General features: G+C 39.4%; 1 protein-coding gene across 1 annotated transcript in view; it reads right to left on the bottom strand.

The window, feature by feature from the left end:
- Positions 1 to 20,625, bottom strand: part of RBM6 (RNA binding motif protein 6) — a 106,826-nt gene that overhangs the window by 78,892 nt on the left and 7,309 nt on the right. Inside the window, exons 2-5 of the mRNA XM_082637527.1 lie at positions 9,711 to 9,815; positions 4,563 to 5,841; positions 3,054 to 3,143; positions 1,470 to 1,539 (exon numbers count right to left, since the gene is read on the bottom strand). Coding sequence (XP_082493653.1) covers positions 1,470 to 1,539; positions 3,054 to 3,143; positions 4,563 to 5,841; positions 9,711 to 9,754 — 1,483 coding nt within the window. The 5' untranslated portion in view covers positions 9,755 to 9,815. The remainder of the gene's footprint in view (positions 1 to 1,469; positions 1,540 to 3,053; positions 3,144 to 4,562; positions 5,842 to 9,710; positions 9,816 to 20,625) is intronic.

Genomic DNA, 20,625 nt, shown 5'->3' on the forward strand with positions numbered 1-20,625 from the left:
AATAGCTACCACAGCCAGGAAATTTAAGAACTCCCTCTGTGAACCATGTAAGTTAATGTAGGTTTTACTCTGCTAATAAATCTGACAATACACAAAGAAAGTCAATGACTACTAAAGAAATGGAAGAATTGCAATTGCTGCTATTTAAACATCAAGACATGCTTTTTCCTAAAAATACCAATACTTAACGAAAGCACAGTTCATGAAACAACATAAAAGCTGAAATTATTGCCCTATGAGTCAAAAAGCAACGGCAGCCTATAAATTCTATTTTTAATTCCCAAAGTTAATAGTAAATCAAGAAAGTCTGTATGAGACACATGCCCCTCCCTGCCAAAAAAGTGGTGTGCAAGAACAACATAACTACTCTTAGTCATGTTTCCACAAATTTAGAGTTGACATATTTAAAACAAAGAAACAATAGCTTTCTGAGAAATAATGCTTCTGAGTTTGTTGTCAAATTACAGAAAAAAAATTTCTGTACTTAAACACCAGATTATTTCAAGCACAAAAATTTATTTTTGTGGATAGTTTTCCTCTGTAGAACCAATCGAAAGAAGCTATCTAGTTAATGCAAAAATTTTATTCCATGGTAAACTGTTTAAAAGTAAACTATCTACTCAAAAATATGGCTTACTCTTACTTGAAGAGTTCTTTAACATGAATTACTGAAATTCTAAGTTTTGTGAAAAGACTAATGCTCTACTTCTTCAATTTAAAATTCTGCAAAATAGATCACTTAAATATTACCTTTATTTTTAAACCATTTCATATGTGTAGTCCTAAAAATATTGGTCCAATACCCTGAGTGCATGGCATTTCACTTTTGATTACTTTTTCTGTAATAAGATTTGAAGAAACTGACCAAACCTGGTACTCTAAAATACTAGGAGGATATTCTGAAAATCTAATCTGCAGTTCAGACCACAGAACAGAGGTCAAAAAGAAAGCTCTTCTGGATCTATTCATGGGTTTCAACAAAATAGCTGTTGCAGGAGACTGTTCGCAGAATAAGACTAAAATTTCAAGAAATCACTAATTTGTACAATTTCTCTGGAAAGTTGAAAATTCCACGCTGAAGAAATGAAATGTAAAATTTTACATATAGTAAGATAATTAAAATCTTACCAGGCTCAAATGTAAACATTCCACCACCATGAAGAACATAAGCAGTAAGTTTAATGATTTAATTATATAAAATATATTTGGGGACAAATGCTACAACACTCACTTTATATCTCACAGGCACTCAGAAGAACTGGAACATGCATCCTTATTGCCCATGTGTGGACAAACATCCACAAAGAACCACAGCTAACACTAAAGCTGGCTGTTCTTTGAAGGCATCAACAGGAGACTTCTGAAAATCTTAACTAGGGTTTCTTAAAAAAATTTTGAGTAGCACAAGATGCAGAGATCTGACAAAGACTCTTCCTAACCCAAGGCTGCATGCAAGTCATGAAACTCACCTGTGTTATACTCCTTCAACTGCAAGTCCTTTACAGGCATGCCATCAGGAGTCCGAAAGGCATTAAGAATCTGCAAGAATATGGTATGTACAGTAATGATACACATCATAATCAAATATTGAATATTATATTTCCCCTAGTGGCTTTTATTCTACATAATTTAAGGCTATGATTACTTTACAAAGGCAAAATTGAGCCATACACACTCCAGGCATTCAAAAACTGCTGAATAAGTAGAACATAATTATTTAAAAATTCTCAAGTACAGGGCTTCCCTGGTGGCACAGTGGTTGAGAGTCCGCCTGCCGATGCAGGGGACACGGGTCCGTGCCCCGGTCTGGGAGGATCCCACATGCCGTGGAGCGGCTGGGCCCGTGAGCCATGGCCGCTGAGCGGGCGCGTCCGGAGCCTGTGCTCCACAGCGGGAGAGGCCACAACAGTGAGAGGCCCGCATACCACCAAAAAAAAAAAAAAAAAAAATTCTCAAGTACATAAAAAAAGCAGAAGAGCATAACCTCAAGAACTCAAGCTCTGAAATCAGACTGCCTGTATTCCAAGCCTCTCCTGCTCATGTGCTGTGTAACCTTTCAGCATCCGGATTCTCATCTTTCAAACATAAGATGATGCACTGAGCTCTTTCCAGTCCAGGGCCATGGTACCTGAACTCCCTCAGCCTGGTCAGTTCTTCTCCCCATTTTCAAATGGACTGTTCTCTCACTTGCATTCAGGCCTGGGCTCAAATGTCACTTCCTCAGTGATGTCTTCCCTAACTACCCAATCTAAAATAGCCTATACCCCAATGATGCTCTAAACCCTTACTTTAGTTTCCTTCAGGGCATTCATCACTGCTTGATTTTTTTTTTTTTTTTGCTTATTTTTTTATTATCCATGGAAGCAGTGACTTCATAATGTGCACTGCTATATCATTCAGTGCCTAGAACACTGCCTGGAATACAACAGTGCTTAATATTTGGAATGAATGAACAAAGAGTACGTGTTTCATAGGATGTTGTGATAATTAAATGAACTAATGCTTGTAAACATCACACAATGCCTAATACAGAGTAAAGCACTGTCTGCTCTGGTTGTTGTATATTCTGACCAAACTCTTCCTTAAGGTCATCCATAGTTTAGTCACCAAGTCCTTTACCACTGAGGAGTTAGGCAGCTCCCAGTTTTTACTACTGTCAATAAACTGCATCTTTATGTATCTTTATGTAACTGCATCTTGGATCATCCCCTAAAGGATGATTATCAGGTCTAAGGACAGCAATCATTTGTCATAATTTTCTTTTTTTTTTAACAAACCTCACCTCAGTTGAGTACATGTGTAACTGGTGAAAAATGAATCAGCTCTATGGATTATACCAAAGCCAATTTCCTGGTTTGGCTACTGTACTACAGTAATACAAGATGTTGACACTGGGGGACGGGCGGGAGAAAGCTGGGTGAAGGATAACCAAGATTTCCCTGAATATTTCTTTACACTTTCCTGGGAATCTACAATTTTTCAAAATAAAAAGTTAAAAAAAAAATTTTAATTGATGAAAAGAAAGGAAAAGGAAAAAAGAAAAAAAGGCTTACCTCTTCTTTTGCTGCATTTTCAGGCACCCCATTTAATCGAATAAGCTTGCTTGGTTTCTCCTCACTTGGGCCAGTCCTATAATCTTGATCCTTGAATCCAGAATAAAAAATTATTTTAGAAACAAATACATGTTAATGCGCAAAATGAAACAACATGAAATACAGGTACTCAGGATCAAAAATCAAAATGACTTACATCATATGAAGATGTAAAAAATTATAATTGTCTCTATTTTTCTGAGTTCCAAAATTTGATTTCTTTCTTTCTTTCTTTTTTTTTTTTTGTGGGATCTTAGTTCCCCGACCAGGGATTGAGCCCGGGCCCCAGCAGTGAAAGCACTGAGTCCTAACCACTGGACTGCTAGGGAATTCCCCCAAAATTTGATTTCAAATCATTAGAATACAAGTGTGCTAAGATCCATGGTCATTGAGGGAACTTTAAAATAGTAAAGCAGAAAATTAAGAGAAACAACACTGAATACGACTTTTATAAACAGGAAAAAAATCACCTAGATTCTCAAAACTAAAATTTTCTTTTCCTGAATGAGAAAACAGCAAATAAATAAATAAAACCAGATGTCACTTATCAAAGATGTCATCTATAAACAAATTCCAGAACAGTCAAAAGGTGTCATCTGACAATATAACTTGACAGTACAATTCAGAGAAATCTGCATTTTCCATATTCACAAAAGTCTCAGCTCTAACTGATTCTCTTTCATTTCAACAGTTATAAAAAGGGTTTAACTTTTGGGAAAAAAAGTCTCCTATAACTACGTGACCACACCTCCCAGTTATGCCTACTCTCCTGGCATAATTACAAATAGTGTCCTCTTTTACTCTTGAAAATGTCCTGACTTGGACAATAAATTATATGGCTATCCGCCTCTAACATTCTCAAAATCCATTATCTGGTTAGCATGTCTTAGAATTACTGTCCAAAACAACAGAAACTTCAATAGAGATGGGTAATACCTATTTTAAAAGATAATATTTTCAATGTCCAACTGCAAACATAATTCTCCTCGCTTAGATTATATATATATTAGATTATACATACAGAAATTCAACATTTAAGTCAATTAAGTTAGCTTCAATAGAATACATGTAACATTAACATCACCTCCTCATAACTAGGTATTCTCTATCTCTATATCCTAGGTATTCTCTAAATGAGTTTAAATAAGAAAATGAACCCTAAACAGCCACAGGCCTGACTATGTAAGAGTTGAGAGAACCAACTCCCAAAGACAAATACTTTCAAACTAAATTATCCCAAAGCATTTCGATCAGTACCATCAAGCAAAATAATGAAGAGACACACATCAAAAATATGATCTGAACTGAGGGCCCTTTCTCTAGAGATGTACATTGAATACAAATCTTGCTTTTTAATGGATGTACAAAGTTAAGACCTAGGACTAATGGTCCTGGACTCTACACTTCACCCTTCAGAAAAGTCTTATGAAAAAGCAAAATTCAAAAAAGCAATCCACTCCATTAACATACCTGAAGGTCCCGTTGGGCATCTTGGGAAGTTTTGCCCTCTGGAAAAGACTTGCTCTGGCCATAGCCAAATATCTGGCTTCCTGGAAGCCTGTGATCCACATCACGGTACTCCATGCTTCTGTAATCAGTGTCTTGCCGGCCAAGGAAGTCCAGACCACCTTCTTCTTTAAACATACCAGCATCCGAACTCTGTTGTTCACCTCCAGAAAGCTGTGACTTGTTCTGGTCTTGAAGTGGACTTTGGCTGGTCTGAAAGTCTGGTGGAGACTCATGTTCAAAAGCTACACCTTGTGTTTCTCCTTCTCTTGTTTCTGAATGCTCAAATTCTCCCTTCTGAATGGCAAAAGCAGGCCTTTCTGTTGTATGGTCATGTGCAGATTCTTCTCTCTTGTTCACATTCATACCAGAATGTTCTCTATCTTGTGTAGAGGGCTGAATGTAATCCAAAATAATTGGATCCACAGAGGGCATCTCTCTATCTTTAAATTCCATACAAGGTCCCACCTCTCTGCTCCTAAAATCCTGATCAGTCCTGGACCGGTGTCTACCTCTGAAATCTGAATGTGGTGTATCCCTGTCCCTAAAGTCTAGATCACTAGTACCTGAACCTCGGCCTCTGAAGTCCATCTGTGTTCCGTCTTTGTCCCTGAAGTCCAAATCAGATACATCTCTATTCCTAAAATCAGAACGGGACTGATCTCTGGCCCTGAAATCCAAATCTGATAAATCCCTTCCCCTAAAATCTGCATGGGATCCATCCCGGCCTCTAAAATCTAAATCATAAGTGCCCCGGCCCCTGAAGTCAGGTGGAGGAGCATCCCTACCTCTAAAGTCAACAGTATGAGCATCCCTGTCTCTGTAGTTCATGTGAGGTGTCTCCCTACCTCTATAATCCATAGAAGTACCATCCCCAGCCCTATAGTCCATAGGTGGTCCTTCTCTATCGCGAAAATCCCCAGAATGTATGTCCCTACTTCTGAAGTCCAACTGTGATGAATCTCTGCTCTGGAAATCAGAAGATGAAAAATCTCCCCCCCTGAAATCATGTCCAGGTCCCTCCCCTCCTCGATAGTCACCATGCTGTCCGTCTCTAGCTCCATAGCTGAAAGAATGCTCCTCTACATTTGCAAAGGGAGGCCCCGAATGCCCCTGGAAATCAAAGGGAAGTGAATCTCTGCCAGGAAAGTTGCCAGAGTGTCTCTCTTGAGCATGACTCTTAAGGGGAGGAGGAGGATAATCCCTGTTCCACCCGGGAGCAAACCTTTCTTCTTGGCTCCCACTGTAGAAACAAAGACAGTGTTATTCATATTGTCCAGAGAGTTTGAAATCTACACACCAGCATATTCTTCTCTAATCTCAGCACATTCTTCTGTAAACATTTTTTTTTGGCAGAGTTCTGTAACAAGGTCCTAGATCTGCAGAAAACAGCAATGTTTTGCTATTTTAAGACGAAGTGGCGTAGTAAACTTTTATATTCCCATTTCAGAACACGAGGAAAGTCAACACAAGGTTTTCAACATGACTGCTGCAGAAAAAGCTTTCACCCAGTCCTGCAACAGGGAAAATCCGCAACACCAGATAAGCTAGCAATGGTGACACTCTACAAAAATTTCCATTTCCTATAGCCAGGGAACTTAGAATTCCAAGATCAGCATGATGATTCCTATACATCAGAAAAATCAATGCACTGTAAATTTTATACAGTAGGTTTCAGGAGGTGTCTTTCTCATTGGTGCATACAGGAGTAACATTCCAAAATATTTGATTACAGCCACAGTATGGACACCACCCAGTCAGAATGGATGCAGGCCCAAAATGAAGAAACACTGGCTGTAAATCACTAGGAGTACACCAGTGTTCACCAGCTGAGCATCAGTCCTGGCTGCATCTAAATCCTAGTTCTACAGTGGTTTTGCCTAGAATTGCTCTCACCTGAGTCCTATTATTGTAACTACTCAAGGGTATCTCAGAAGGCAGCATGAATCATGCCACAAAGCATGTGTTAAGTCGACTAAACCAAGCAACAGCATCCAGGAGCTTAATACTGAAAGGGACCTAGAGAGAGCATTAGGTCTTCAAGCATTATCACCAGGTCCCAAAAAAAGAAGCTGATTTTCTAGATTCTAATGCCTCATCTAATTTTTTATGGTAATACAATATATTTTAAAATAAACATAGTATTAAATTCACATTCTCAGTTTACAGAACTCAAGAGATAAATGAGACTTGGCCCAATCTTTCATACTACCTAACTTCCTCACTTTGTCTTAAGCTCCAGACCATTTTATATGTTTTGACTTTGGTAAAAGATTAGGGAATTTAAATAGGCAGTTAGGTACCTAGGATACTGAGCTTGAAGGGGAGGGGAGAGAAGGGCATGAAAAAGGAAAACATGAAATGATCTGAATGGTTACCTGCTTTTTAGCAGTAAAACAAAAGTATTAAGAGATCAAGTCCAACTCAATTCTCTCCTTCCAGAATATACAGGTTCTATTACATGACCCTTCTGAACTCAGACTACACTGCTATAGAAAGATTCAACAGACAACTGCTTCTGGGTTACTCAGTGCAAGAGAAACAGTTACGATGCCAAACCCTTTCCAAAAAGTAATAGGAATTTAACAATAGTAACCTAAACAGTTGAATGATGCATATTTAATGGATTTTCAGAACATGGTAACTTCCATTAGCTCCTATTAACATTAGTTATATCTATGGGGTTCATCATAAGAAAAGCAACTTTAAATGTTCTTCATAAAAAATACAATATAACACTAAAATTAAGACATTACCACTAATTCTGGTGTCACCCATATTTAAAATCATTCAAATCCCAATAGTTAGGGACTTCACTGGTGGCGCAGTGATTAAGAATCTGCCTGCCAATGCAGGGGACACGGGTTCGAGCCCTCTTCCAGGAAGGTCCCACATGCCGTGGAGCAACTAAGCCCGTGCACCATAACTATTGAGCCTGCGCTCTAGAGCCTGCGAGCCACAAAAACTAAGCCCACGCGCCGCAACTACTAAAGCCCACGCGCCTAAAGCCCGTGCTCCGCAACAAGAGACGCCACTGCAATGAGAAGCCCGTGCACCGCGACAAAGAGCAGCCCCCACTCGCCGCAACTAGAGAAAGCCTGTGTGCAGCAACAAAGACCCAACACACTCAAAAAATTAATAAATTAATTTTAAAAAATCCCAATAGTTAGCTTGCAGGAAGACTTAAGCCTCAGCAGACACTCACAGGCTGAGTGCTGAGGTATCTAAATCTACATGTTCTCTGACCAAAACACATCCAACAGTGTCTTTGAATACTACCCTAAGGATTACCTTACCCTCTTAAGTGGAGAAGATCAAAGAGATCTAGAGTAACCACTGTACTAGGGTTCTTAGAACTGTATTTTATGTAGACTATTCAAGAAACACTTCTATTAGTATAAAATAGCAGTGGCTATGAATATCATTTTCAACCAAATTTTAAAAAATTTTAAGAAGATGAGTTGTTAAAATAAATACAAAATTATTTTCCTGCAAGATACCTTTTTCACCCAAATTAGTCCCCCCAAAAGTTATGCTATATAAACTATGTCTCTTTCTGGTCAAAGATCTTAAAAAATAGCATGTAATGACTTATATGTAAACTAAAATTAAGGTGGGGAAATACAATTTTAAATAATAAATTCAAAGAGAAAATGTTCTGAAAAAAATTTTTAAGTGATGCAATAGAGCTAAAGTTACCTAACATTCCTGAAGGCTTACAGGAAACAGCCTTACTTACAAATAATTATCCATAAATATAAGTAAAGAGGAGAGATTTTTAAATGCTAAAGTACAAACTCACTAATCTAGACTAGGGATCTGCAAACTTTTTCCATAAAGAGTCAGACAGTAATTACATTAGGCTTTGCAGTTTCTGTCAGAACTATTCAACTCTGCCATTGCAGCACGAAAGCAACCACAGACAATTTGTAAATGAATGAGCAGGGCTATGTTCCAATAAAACAAAAACAAGCTGCAGGCTGTACAGCTTGTTGTTGTTGACCACTGATCCAGACCTTAATATCTTGAAAGGAAAAACATAAGCAGCATCACCACCACTGCTTTAATTTAAAGACTGCTAAGCAGAAAGTAAAGACCCCTTTATTCATGAAACTAGTTTTACTAAATATTATATGGATTTTAAAAAAACTTAGTTCTCTCCCTAAATTTTTCATTGGAACCCCAAGCTTCAAAATAATAAAACATCTGTTGAATTTGCATAAGAAGATCCTGCAGACTGCCAATCAAAAAGAAAATTTACTAGTAACAGAAGTTTCAATTAGAACATAAATTTTTTTTTTGCCACACCACGTGGCTTGTGGGATTTTAGTTCCCTGACCAGGGACTGAACCCAGCCCCTTGGCAGTAAGAGCATGAAGTCCTAACCACTGGACCACCAGGGAACTCCCTGGAGCATAAATATTTTTTAATGTATAGCTTAAAGGTCAGATTTCTTTGCCATATACCAACTAAAGCCATAACAATCATATTCCAATTGTAAACATAATGCAAAAGTTTTTAAATACCATCATCAGTGTTTATTATACTGGCTATAAAAAATTAACTCCCCACAAAACTAAAATATAATACATTTACAACTGAACGGTACCACCGTCTCCACTTATCTTTGTACCTAGTAACCCTTAAAATTGAAATGCAGCTTAGAAAATTGCATCGAGTAATTTTTCTTTCTCAGAACTATTTTTGGTAGCTGAAACACAATGTGTCACAGGAAAGACAGAGCTCTGGATTCTAGACATAAATTACTGAATTTAATGAAACATTTACATACATTTATAAATATTTATGTACATTTTTTACTAGCTTTCCTTATTAATCAAATATGTATTACTTTGCTAAAAGAGACAAAAAATATTTTTAGAAATTGGGGGATTTTGTTAATGCTTTTAAAAATGCTAAAACACAAAACACTTGGCACGGTGGGTATTTAGTCTCACAATCACTTTAGAAATGAGTAGAAAATTTTTAAATAGTTTCTATTTTTAAAAAATCGAGCTATTTCTAGAAAATATCCCTCTTTATGGTAGGCCAAAAATATTATACTGTATCATTAAAATACTGACATTTCAATATTCAAATTTAAAGACTTACCGAAAAGGTCCTGTTCTGTTAGCAGATCGAGAATCCCCCCACATCTCTATGTCACGAGGGTCCAATAAGTAGATCCTTGCTACCAAACTCTGGTTATCACGGTACCTGTACAAAACAAACCACAAAAAATGAGTACATTGGAACATGAAGTAAAGACTAAACCAATCTCCTCCTGTTTGGCTTATCAGGGACCACATCAGCAGGTATACTTTTGGAAGTCACTTTTAAACATTTACATATTAATTTATAGCAAGAAAAATACATTTTAAATTTAAAATGTGCACTCTAGGGCACCATCAACTTCTCAATGTACTAAGAATGCTTCATAATATATTTACTAATTTTTCTGGCACCCATTCTATCTTCCTTTTTGGAAACAGCACCTTAGCATAAACACCACTCTCAGTCTGTGTGGCTGATTCTACTCTATTCAGCCTGGCCGACCATAATAGTCTATTACTGGGACTTCCCTGGCTGCCCAGTGGTTAAGACTCCAAGCTTCCAACGCAGGGGGCACAAGTTCAATCCCTGGTCGGGGAACTAAGATCCCACATGCCAAGCAGAGCAGCCAAAAAATAAATTAAAATTAAAAAAAAAAAAGAATAGTCTATTACCTCACCACAGTGATTGCTTTGAAGATGGGCATGTAACCTAAGGCTGAGAAGTCATCACAGGACCTGTGCTCCGGCTACTAAAAAAGAGGCAAACTTTTTTTTTTTTTTTTTGGCCATACCACGAGGCCTGTGGGAGCCTAGTTCCCTGACTGAACCTGGGCCCAGGCAGTGAAAGAGCCAAGTCCTAACCACTGGACCACCAGGGAATTCCCCAAGAGGCCAACTTTTATGACCTTGGATTTGGCAATGGTTTCTTACTCTGACAACAAAAGAAAAAATAGACTTCATCAAAATTGAAAACTTTTGTGAATCCAAGTACACTATCAAGAGAGTGAAAACACAACCCATGTCAGCAAAACAGCGGACTATAAAATTCCAAAGCCTCATTCCTCCACAGAAACATCAAAAAACAAGCAGTCTGAACCAACTCTGTTGTAGCTTTAGAAAACAGTCAAAGCTTTACAACAACCAAGTGAACACTCAATCAAGAAAAAGTCATCCTCGGGACTTCCCTGGTGGTCCAGTGGTTAAGATCCCGCGCTCCCAACGCAGGGGGCCTGGGTTCGATCAGCGGGACTAGATGCCGAATGCCGCAACAAAGATCCCACGTGCCACAATAAAGATCCCACAGGCCGCAACTAAGACCAGGCGCAGCCAAATAAATAAATAAATAAATAAATAAATAAATATTTTTTTAAAAGAATAAAAAATGAAAAAGTCATCCTCAAAATAATAGGAAAGTTTTGTGGTGTTTTTACTGATCCTTGCCCCACCCCCACCCCAGCATGGCAGTGGTTCTTGTCTTGAAGGCAGCCCAGTTTTCAGCTCCCTCCCTAAACCCAAGGGAAACCTGATTTGTAAACTATTGTGTAGATCTGTTCTAATCTGTATGGGGGCTATCTGAAGGACTGATTCAAGGTACTGGCCTCTGTTTTACCTAACTCAGAACTCCGGGGGGAAAAGCGGCAGGCACTGCTAATAAAAGCTACAAAGCAGACTACAGACTCACAGATATGGAGAGGATGGGGTGAAAACACTTTGGGAAGTTAGGACATTCCAAGGCACCATGTATATGAGAAAATTTAGAACACCACAAGCATACCCAGACACATGATCAGACAAAACCTGAGAAGACTCTAAGCTTTCACCTCAGGCTGATCTCTAGGTTCAGAGCAAGCCTAGCTAAGTGTTGAAGGAATGGCCCCAGCACAGAACCAATCTGCAAAAACAAAGAGAGGTGGGTTTTTCTTTCTCTTATTTTTGTTGGTGTGTTCATTTTTGTTGTATTTGTTTGAGCTCCTAGCATTCAAGGAAATCTTGGTTAACCCATTAGATGAACAAAGGCTAAAAGAACAGGTGTCAGTGATCACACTTAAGGAATACAGCCTTTGCAAAAATGGTATAGGAAAAGAATTCTATATCTAGCAAAACTCTCCTTCAAAAATGAGAAACAGGGACTTCCCTGGCAGTCCAGTGGTTAAGACTCTGCGCTTCCACTGCAGGGGGCACGGATTCAATCCCTGGTCAGAGAACTAAGATCCCACATGCCACTCGGCGTGGAAAAAAAAAAAAATTAGTAAGAAATTAAGACATTTCCTGATAAGCAAAAGCTGAGGGAATTTGTTACCAGTAGATGGGCCCTGCAAGAAATGCTAAAAGTTCTTCAGGTTGAAATGAAAGAAAGTTAAACAGTAACTTGAAGCCATATGAAGAAATAAAGATCTTCAGTAAAGATTAAAAAAGCAAGAGCAATTATAAAAGCTAGTATTATTGTAACTTCAATTTTTAACTCCAGTTTTTACTTTCTACATGATTTAAAAGACAAATGCATAAAACACAATTATTAATCTAGGTTAATGGGACACAGTTTATAAAGATGTTATCTGTGACTTCAGTAACAGAGGGAAGGGGGACTTCCCTGGTGGCGCAGTGGTTAAGAATCTGCCTGCCAATGCAGGGGACATGGGCTCAAGACTGGTCCGGGAAGATCCCACATGCCGCAGAGCAACTAAGCCAGTGTGCCACAACTACTGAGCCCACGCACCTAGAGCCCGTACTGCACAACAAGAGAAGCCACCACAATGAGAAGCCTGCTCACCGCAACCAAGAGTAGTCCCCACTTGCTGCAACTACAGAAAGCCCGCGTGCAGCAACAAAGACCCAACGCAGCCAAAAATAAATAAATAAATGAATAAATTTATTAAAAAATTATTAATCTAGGTTAATAGGACACAATTTATAAAGATGTTATCTGTGACATCAATAACAGAAGGAAGGGGGACTTCCCTGGTGGTGCAGTGGTTAAGAATCCACCTGCCAGTGCAGGGGACACGGGTTCGAGCCCTGGTCCGGGAAGATCCCACATGCCGCGGAGCAACTGACTCCGTGCACCACAGCTACTGAGCCTGTGCGCCACCAACTACTGAAGCCCATGCACCTGGAGCCTGTGCTCCGCAGCAAGAGAGGCCACCGCAGTGAGAGGCCTGCACACCGCAACGAGGAGTAGCTCCCGCTCACTGCAACTAGAGAAAGCCTGCGTGCAGCAACAGACCCAATGCAGCCAAACATACATACATACATAAATAAATAAATAGAAGCAATGGGATAATATATTAAAAAAAAAAAGACAGAGGGAAGGAAAGGAACAGTATAGAAGCACAGTTTTTGTATGCTATTGAACTTAAGTTGGTATAAATTCAAATTAAATTGTTATAACTATATGATGTTAAATGTAATTCCCATGGTAACCACAAAGATAATATCTTTAGAATATACACATATGAAAATGAGAAGGCAATCAAAACATTTCACTATAAAAAAATCAACTAAACACTAAATAAGGCAATAATGGAAGAAATGAAGGGAAAAAAAGCTATAAGGAATATAGATTACAAATAGCAAAATGGCAGAAGTTCCTCCTTATTAGTAATCACTTTAAATATAAAGTTTTAAAATCTTCTTTTCAAAAGACAAGATTGGCATAATAGATTAAGAAACATAATCCAACTATACGCTGTCTACAACAGACTTGCTGTAGATCCAAAGACACAAATAGGTTGAAAGTGAAAAGACAGAAAAAAATATTCCATGCAAATAGTAACCAAATGAGATCTGTGGTGGCTATACTAGTATCAGACAAAACAGACTTTAAATCAAAAAAGGTACAAAAGACAAAGGACATTATATATTAATTTAAAGGTTAAAAAATCACAAGAAGATAAATCATAAACATTATACACCTAATAACAGACCCTCAAAATATATGAAGCCAAAACTGAAAAAAACTGAAGGGAGAAGTAGACAGTTCTATAACAGTTGGAAAGTTCAAACCTCACTTTGAATAATGAATTGATCAACCAGACAGTATATAAGTAAGGAAATAGAGAACTGAGCACAATAAACCAAATACATCTAATTGACACATACAGAACACTCCACCCAACAACAGCAGAATCACATCTTGTCAAGTGCACATGGGGTATTCTTCAGGATGGACCATTTGTTGGGCCACAAACAAGCCTCAATAGATTTTACAAGATAAATAACCATACAAAGTATCCTCTCTAACCAAAACAGGATAAAGTTAGACATCAATAACATAAGGAAAAATTCTACAGTTTTCCATAGTTTTCCTTCTACATAAACTAGAATTCACAAAATTTTAAATGCATATTACTTCTGACTTTCTAGTTCCTCTTCTAGGAATTCATTCTCTAGAAACTTACAATGTGAGGTGACATGTTTACAAAGGTACATAGTGCAGCACTGTTTGTAATAGCAAAAGATTATAAAATTTAAATTACATCAACAGAATATATTTGTACTACTGAAATACTATGCAACTCTCAAAAAATGAAACAGCTATGTTAATTTATATAGGATAAACTACTATATATTAAGTTTAAAACTATGTGCAAAATAGAAAAGAACACATACCACAAAGTTAGGGAACTCACATTTCCTGATTCTAAAACTTAACTACAAGCAACCTATATGTCCATTGACACATGAATGGATAAAGAAGATGTAGTATATACATATACAATGGAATACTACTCAGCCATAAAAAAGAACAAGATAATGCCATTTGCAGCAACATTTAGATTATCATTCTAAGTGAGGTAAGCCAGAAAGAGAAAGACAAACATCATATGATATCGCTACTATGTGGAATCTTAAAAAAATGATATAAATGATATAAATGAACTTATTTACAAAACAGAAAGTGACTCACAGACATAGAAAACAAACTTATTGTTACCAGTGGGGAAGTGGGGTGCAGGGAGGGATAAATTAGGAGGTTGGGATTAACATATACACAATACTATATATAAAATAGATGACCAACAAGGACCTACTGTATAGCACAGGGAACTATACTCAGTATTTTTTAATAACCTATAAGGGAAAAGAATCTGAAAAGGAATATGTGTGTGTGTGTGCATATACGAAAAACTGAATCACTGTGCTGTATACCTGAAATGAACACGATATCGTAAATCAACTATACTTCAATTAAAAAAAAAGAAAACAAAGCTACAGTTATCAAGACAGTGTGGCACTGACATAAGGATAAACAAAGATCAATATAACAGAATTGAGAGTCCAGAAATAAACCCTCACATTTAGGATCAAGTGTATTAGACAAGAGTTCTAAGACAATTCAATGAAGAAAGAACAGTCTTTTCAACAAATGGTACTGGGACAAGTGGATGTCACATGCATAAGAATAAAGTTGAACCCCTACTTCATGTCATGTATAAAAATTAACACAAGGGCTTCCCTGGTGGCGCAGTGGTTGAGAGTCCGCCTGCCGATGCAGGGGACACAGGTTCGTGCCCTGTCCGGGAAGATCCCACATGCCGTGGAGCGGCTGGGCCCGTGAGCCATGGCCATTGAGCCTGTGCATCCGGAGCCTGTGCTCCGCAACGGGAGAGGCCACAACAGTGAGAGGCCAGCGTATCGCCAAAAAAAAAAAAAAAAAAAATTAACACAAATGGATCAAAGACCTAAATGTTTTAAGAGGTAAAACTATAAAATTCTTAGAACAGGCATAAATCTTCATGACCTTAGATTAAGAAATGGCTTCGTGGATAAGATGAATACCAAAAGCACAAGCAACAAAAGGAAAAATAAAATAGATCAATTGGGGCTTCCCTGGTGGCGCGGTGGTTGAGAGTCCACCTGCCGATGCAGGTGACAAGGGTTTGTGCCCCGGTCCAGGAAGATCCCACATGCCGTGGAGTGGCTAGGCCCGTGAGCCATGGCTGCTGAGCCTGCGCGTCCAGAGCCTGTGCTCCGCAACGGGAGAGGCCACAACAGTGAGAGCCCCACGTACCGCAAAAAAAAAAAAATAAAATAAAATAAAATAAAATAAAAAGATCAATTGGATACCATCAAAATTTAAAATTTTGTGCTTTAAAGGACACCATCAAGAAAGTGAAGACAGCCCACAGAATGGGAGAAAACTTGTGTAAATCATATTTGATAAGGGATCTGTATCTAGAATACATAAAGAACTATTTTATAACTCAATAGCAAAATGACAACCCAATTTTTAAAATGGGCAAAGGCTATGAAAAGACATTTCTCCAAAGATGATACTTTTAAAAGCCCAATAAGCACAGGAAAAATGCTCAACATTACCCATAAGGGAAATGTACACCAAAACCATAGTAAGGGGAGTTCCCTGGTGGTCCAGTGGTTAGGACTCGGCACTTTCAATAAGCCAAAAAACCAAAACCAAAACAAAACAAACAAAAAAACCACAGTAAGATACCACTTCATATCCACTAGGGTGTCTCTAATAAAAAGTTGACAAGAATCTGGAGAAATTAGAACCCTCATATACTGCTGGTGGAAATGGGGCCAAAGATATGTATAAACATCTAGTGGTTCCCTCCAAAATTTTCCTCAGAATAGCTGGAATTCTTCAGACAGTTTAATCCAGCAAAGCAAATGATTAAAGGTCTTGGGGCTGAAATGATGTTAAACTATCCTTAAACTTTAAATGGTGGCGCAGTGGTTGAGAATCCGCCTGCCAATGCAGGGGATTCGAGCCCTGATCCGGGAAGATCCCACATGCCGCGGAGCAACTAAGCCCATGTGCCACAACTACTGAGCCTGCGCTCTAGAGCCCGTGAGCCACAACTACTGAGCCCACGTGCCACAACTACTGAGTCTGTGCTCTAGAACCTGCGAGCCACAACTACTGAAGTCTGTGCACCTAGAGTCTGTGCTCCAAAACAAGAGAAGCCGCCCGGGCACGGCAAGGAAGAGTAGCCCCCTCTCACTGCTACTAGAGAGAGCCCCGCGTGCAGCAATGAAGACCCAATGCAGCCAAAAATAAAATAAGATAAATAAAAAAATAAAAAGTTCACACACACACACACACAAAAAAAAAGAATGCAAAATTGTACAACCACTTTAGAAACTGGCCTGAGAAACATTACCCTATGACCCAGCAATTCCACTTCTAAAGTATTTGCCTAAGATAAATGAAAATAAAAGACCTCTACAAAAATGTTCACAACAGCTTTATTCATAATAGCTTTTAAAAAAAAATGGAGGGGCTTCCCTGGTGGCGCAGTGGTTGAGAGTCCGCCTGCCGATGCAGGGGACACGGGTTCGCACCCCGGTCCGGGAAGATCCCACATGCCGCGGAGCAGCTGAGCCCGTGAGCCATGGCCGCTGAGCCTGCGCGTCCAGAGCCTGCGCTCCGCAATGGAAGAGGCCACAACAGTGAGAGGCCCGCGTACCGCAAAAAAAAAAAAAAAAAAAAGGAAACAACCCAAATATCCTTCAGTGGGGGATGAGATAAACACTGGTGTCCTAAAGGGTATCCTCCTTGGGGCAGTGTACTTCAGTTAGACTGCAAATGCAAAGGTGACTTTTTGGTAAAGTGGGAGAAGGGTTAGTAAGAAAGAGGAAGTGGAAAAGGAGAATCAACAAGACCCATTTAAAAAAAATAATTTAAGTTTACCACTTTAACCATCTTTAAGTATACAGTTACGAGGGATTAAGTACATTCACAGTGTTTTGCAAATATCATCCCCATCCATCCACAAAACTTTTTTCATCTTGCAAAACAGAAATTCTGTACCCATTAAACAGTACTCCCCACTCTCCTCTTAACCTAGTCCTTGGCAACCACCGTTCCACTTTGTCTTTATGATTTTGACTACTCTAAGTACCTCTTAATACTAGTGGAATCATACAATATTTGTTCTTTCTGGCTTATTTCATTTACCATAATGTCTTCAAGGTTCATACATATTCCAGCATCTATCAGAATTTCATGCCTTTTTAAGGCTGAATAATATTCTATTGTGTGTACATTTTACCTGTTCATCCACTTATGGACACTTGTGTTACTCCCATCATTTGAATAATGTGAATAATGAACAAGTGTGTACAAATATCTCTTTGAGATCAGTTCTTTTGGATATATATACCCAGAAGTAGAATTGCTGGATCATATGGTAATTCTATTTTTAATTTTTTGAGGAACCACCATACTGTTTTCCACAGCAGCTACACCATTTTACATTTCCACAAATAGTGCATAATGGTTTTGTTATGGACTGAACTGTGCCCCCTCCAATTCATATGCTGAAGCCCTAACTCCCAATGTGACTGTATTTGGAAATAGGGCCTTTGAGGAAGTAATTAAGGTTGAAAGAGGCCATAAGGGAGGGGCCCCAATCCAACAGGACTGGCATCAGTGGAAGAGACACCAGGAATGCATGCACAGGGAAAAGGCCATGTGAGGACATGGACAGAAGATGGCCTTCTGCAAGCCAAGGAGAGAGGCCTCATCAAAACCCCAAACTGCTGACACCTTGAACTTAGACTTCAGCCTCCAAACTGTGAGAAAATAATTTTCTGTTGTTTAAGCCACCTAGTCTGCGGTATTTTGCTATGGCAGCCCTAGCAGAATAATACAAATTCCAACTTATCCACATCCTCACCAACACTTGTTATACTGTTTTTCTGTTTTGTTTTTTAATAACAGCCTTCCTAATGGGTATGAAGTGGTATCTCACTGTGGTTTTGATTTGCATTTCCCTAATCAATAATGATGTTGAAAATCTTTTCATGTGCTTATTGGCCATTAAGTATATCCTTTTTGGGAGAAATGTCTATTCAAGTCCTTTGCCCATTTTTTGATTCAGGTTTTTTGTTGTTGTTGTTGAGTTTAGGAGTTTTCTATATATTCTGGATATTAATCCCTTGTCAGACATGTGATTTGAAAATATTTTCTCCCATTTTGTGAGTTGCCTTTTTACTCTGTTCATAGTGTTCACTGACCACAAAAGTTCTTAATTTTGATGAAGTCCAATTTGTCTATTTTTTTCTTTTGTTGACTGTGCCCTTGGTGTCATATCCTCTAAACGATCATTGCCAAATCTAACGCATAAAGCTTTCTCCCTATGTTTTCTTCTAAGAGTTTTAAGAGTTTTCGTTCTTACACCCAGGAGCAAGATTCATTCTTTTTTTGTTTGTTTTAATATTTATTTACTTATTTAAGCTGCACCAGGTCTTAGTTGCAGCATGTGGGATCTTCATTATGGCATGCAGGATCTTTAGTTGCAGCATGTGGGATCTTTCAGTTGTGGCACACAGACTCCTTAGTTGCGGCAGGCATGCAAGGATCGAATCTGGGCCCCCCACATTGGGAGCACGGAGTCTTACCCACTGGACCACGAGAGAAGTCCCAGGATCATTCTTTTTTTTTTTTTTTTTTTTTTTTTCTTTTTGCGGTATGCGGGCCTCTCACTATTGTGGCCTCTCCCGTTGTGGAGCACAGGCTCCGGATGCGCAGGCTCAGCGGCCATGGCTCACGGGCCCAGCCGCTCCGCGGCATATGGGATCCTCCCAGACCGGGGCACGAACCCGTATCCCCTGCATCGGCAGGCGGACTCTCAACCACTGCGCCACCAGGGAGGCCCCCCAGATCATTCTTAAGAAGAGTATTTATGGAAGGCAAGTTCTGCATATTGATTCCTTTAAAAATATACATGCCCATAGTCTCTCTGGGATGTTTTTGTGTACCCATAGATTAAAGATTGTAGTCTGAAGAATCTACCCTTACCTTGCTCTATCACTTAACTCATTTTTTGACCTATATTACCACTCTGCTGACTACTTCCTTTTTGTTTGTAAACATACTCAAGTCTCTCTCATGCAAAACACACACCCACACACTCAATACAAAACCTTTAAATATTAGTTCAATATATAAATGAATGTCCACCAAATGCTGCTAATCCCCTAGCCTCTATTCTGTTCCCCAGCATGGTTCTTGATGCTGTCTCTTGGTGCTACGGACTAAACTGAATGTTTGTGTTACCCCAAAATTCATGTGTTGAAGTCCTAATCCCCAATGTGACTGTATTTGAAGATGGGGCCTTTAGGAGGTAATTAGGTCATGAGGGTAGAGCCCTTAGGAATGGGGTTGATGCTCTTATAAGAAGGGACAAAAGAGGACTTCTCTGGTGGTGCAGTGGTTAAGAATCCACCTGCCAACGCAGGGGACACGGGTTCGAGCCCTGGTCCAGAAAGATTCCACATGCTGCGGAGCAACTAAGCCCGTGCGCCACAACTCCTGAACCTGCGCTCTAGAGCCCGCAAGCCACAACTACTGAAGCCCGCGCGCCTAGGGCCCGTGCTCCGCAACAAGAGAAGCCACCGCAACAAGAAGCCCATGCACCGCAACAAAGAGTAGCTCCCACTTGCTGCAACTAGAGAAAAGCCCGCATGCAGCAATGAAGACCCAATGCAGCCACAAATAAATAAATAAATAAATAATTTTATTTTTTTTAAAAAGGGACAAAAGAGAGATGCTCTCTCTCTCTCCCTACCATGTGAGCATACAGCGAGAAGGCAGCTGTCTGCAAATCAGGAGGATCTCACCAGGAACCATATTGTCTGGCACCTTAATCTTAAAACTTCCCCACCGGCACTTCCCTGGTGGCGCAGTGGTTAAGAATCCACCTGCCAATGCAGGGGACACGGGTTCAAGCCCTGGTCCAGAAAGATCCCACATGCCGCAGAGCAACTAAGCCCGTGTGCCACAACTACTGAGTCTGCGATCTAGAGTCCACAAGCCACGACTACTGAAGCCCTCGCGCCTAGAGCCCATGCTCTGCAACAAGAGAAGCCACCACAAATAAGAAGCCCATGCACCTCAACAAAGAGTAGCCCCCACTCGCCACAACTAGAGAAAGCCCGCGCACAGCAACGAAGACCCAATGCAGCCAAAAAAAACCCCCAAAAACAAAAAACTTCCCTGGCTCCAG

Source organism: Mesoplodon mirus, assembly GCF_964341445.2.
Source record: "Mesoplodon mirus genome assembly, chromosome: 12".
Taxonomy (NCBI): domain Eukaryota; kingdom Metazoa; phylum Chordata; class Mammalia; order Artiodactyla; family Ziphiidae; genus Mesoplodon; species Mesoplodon mirus.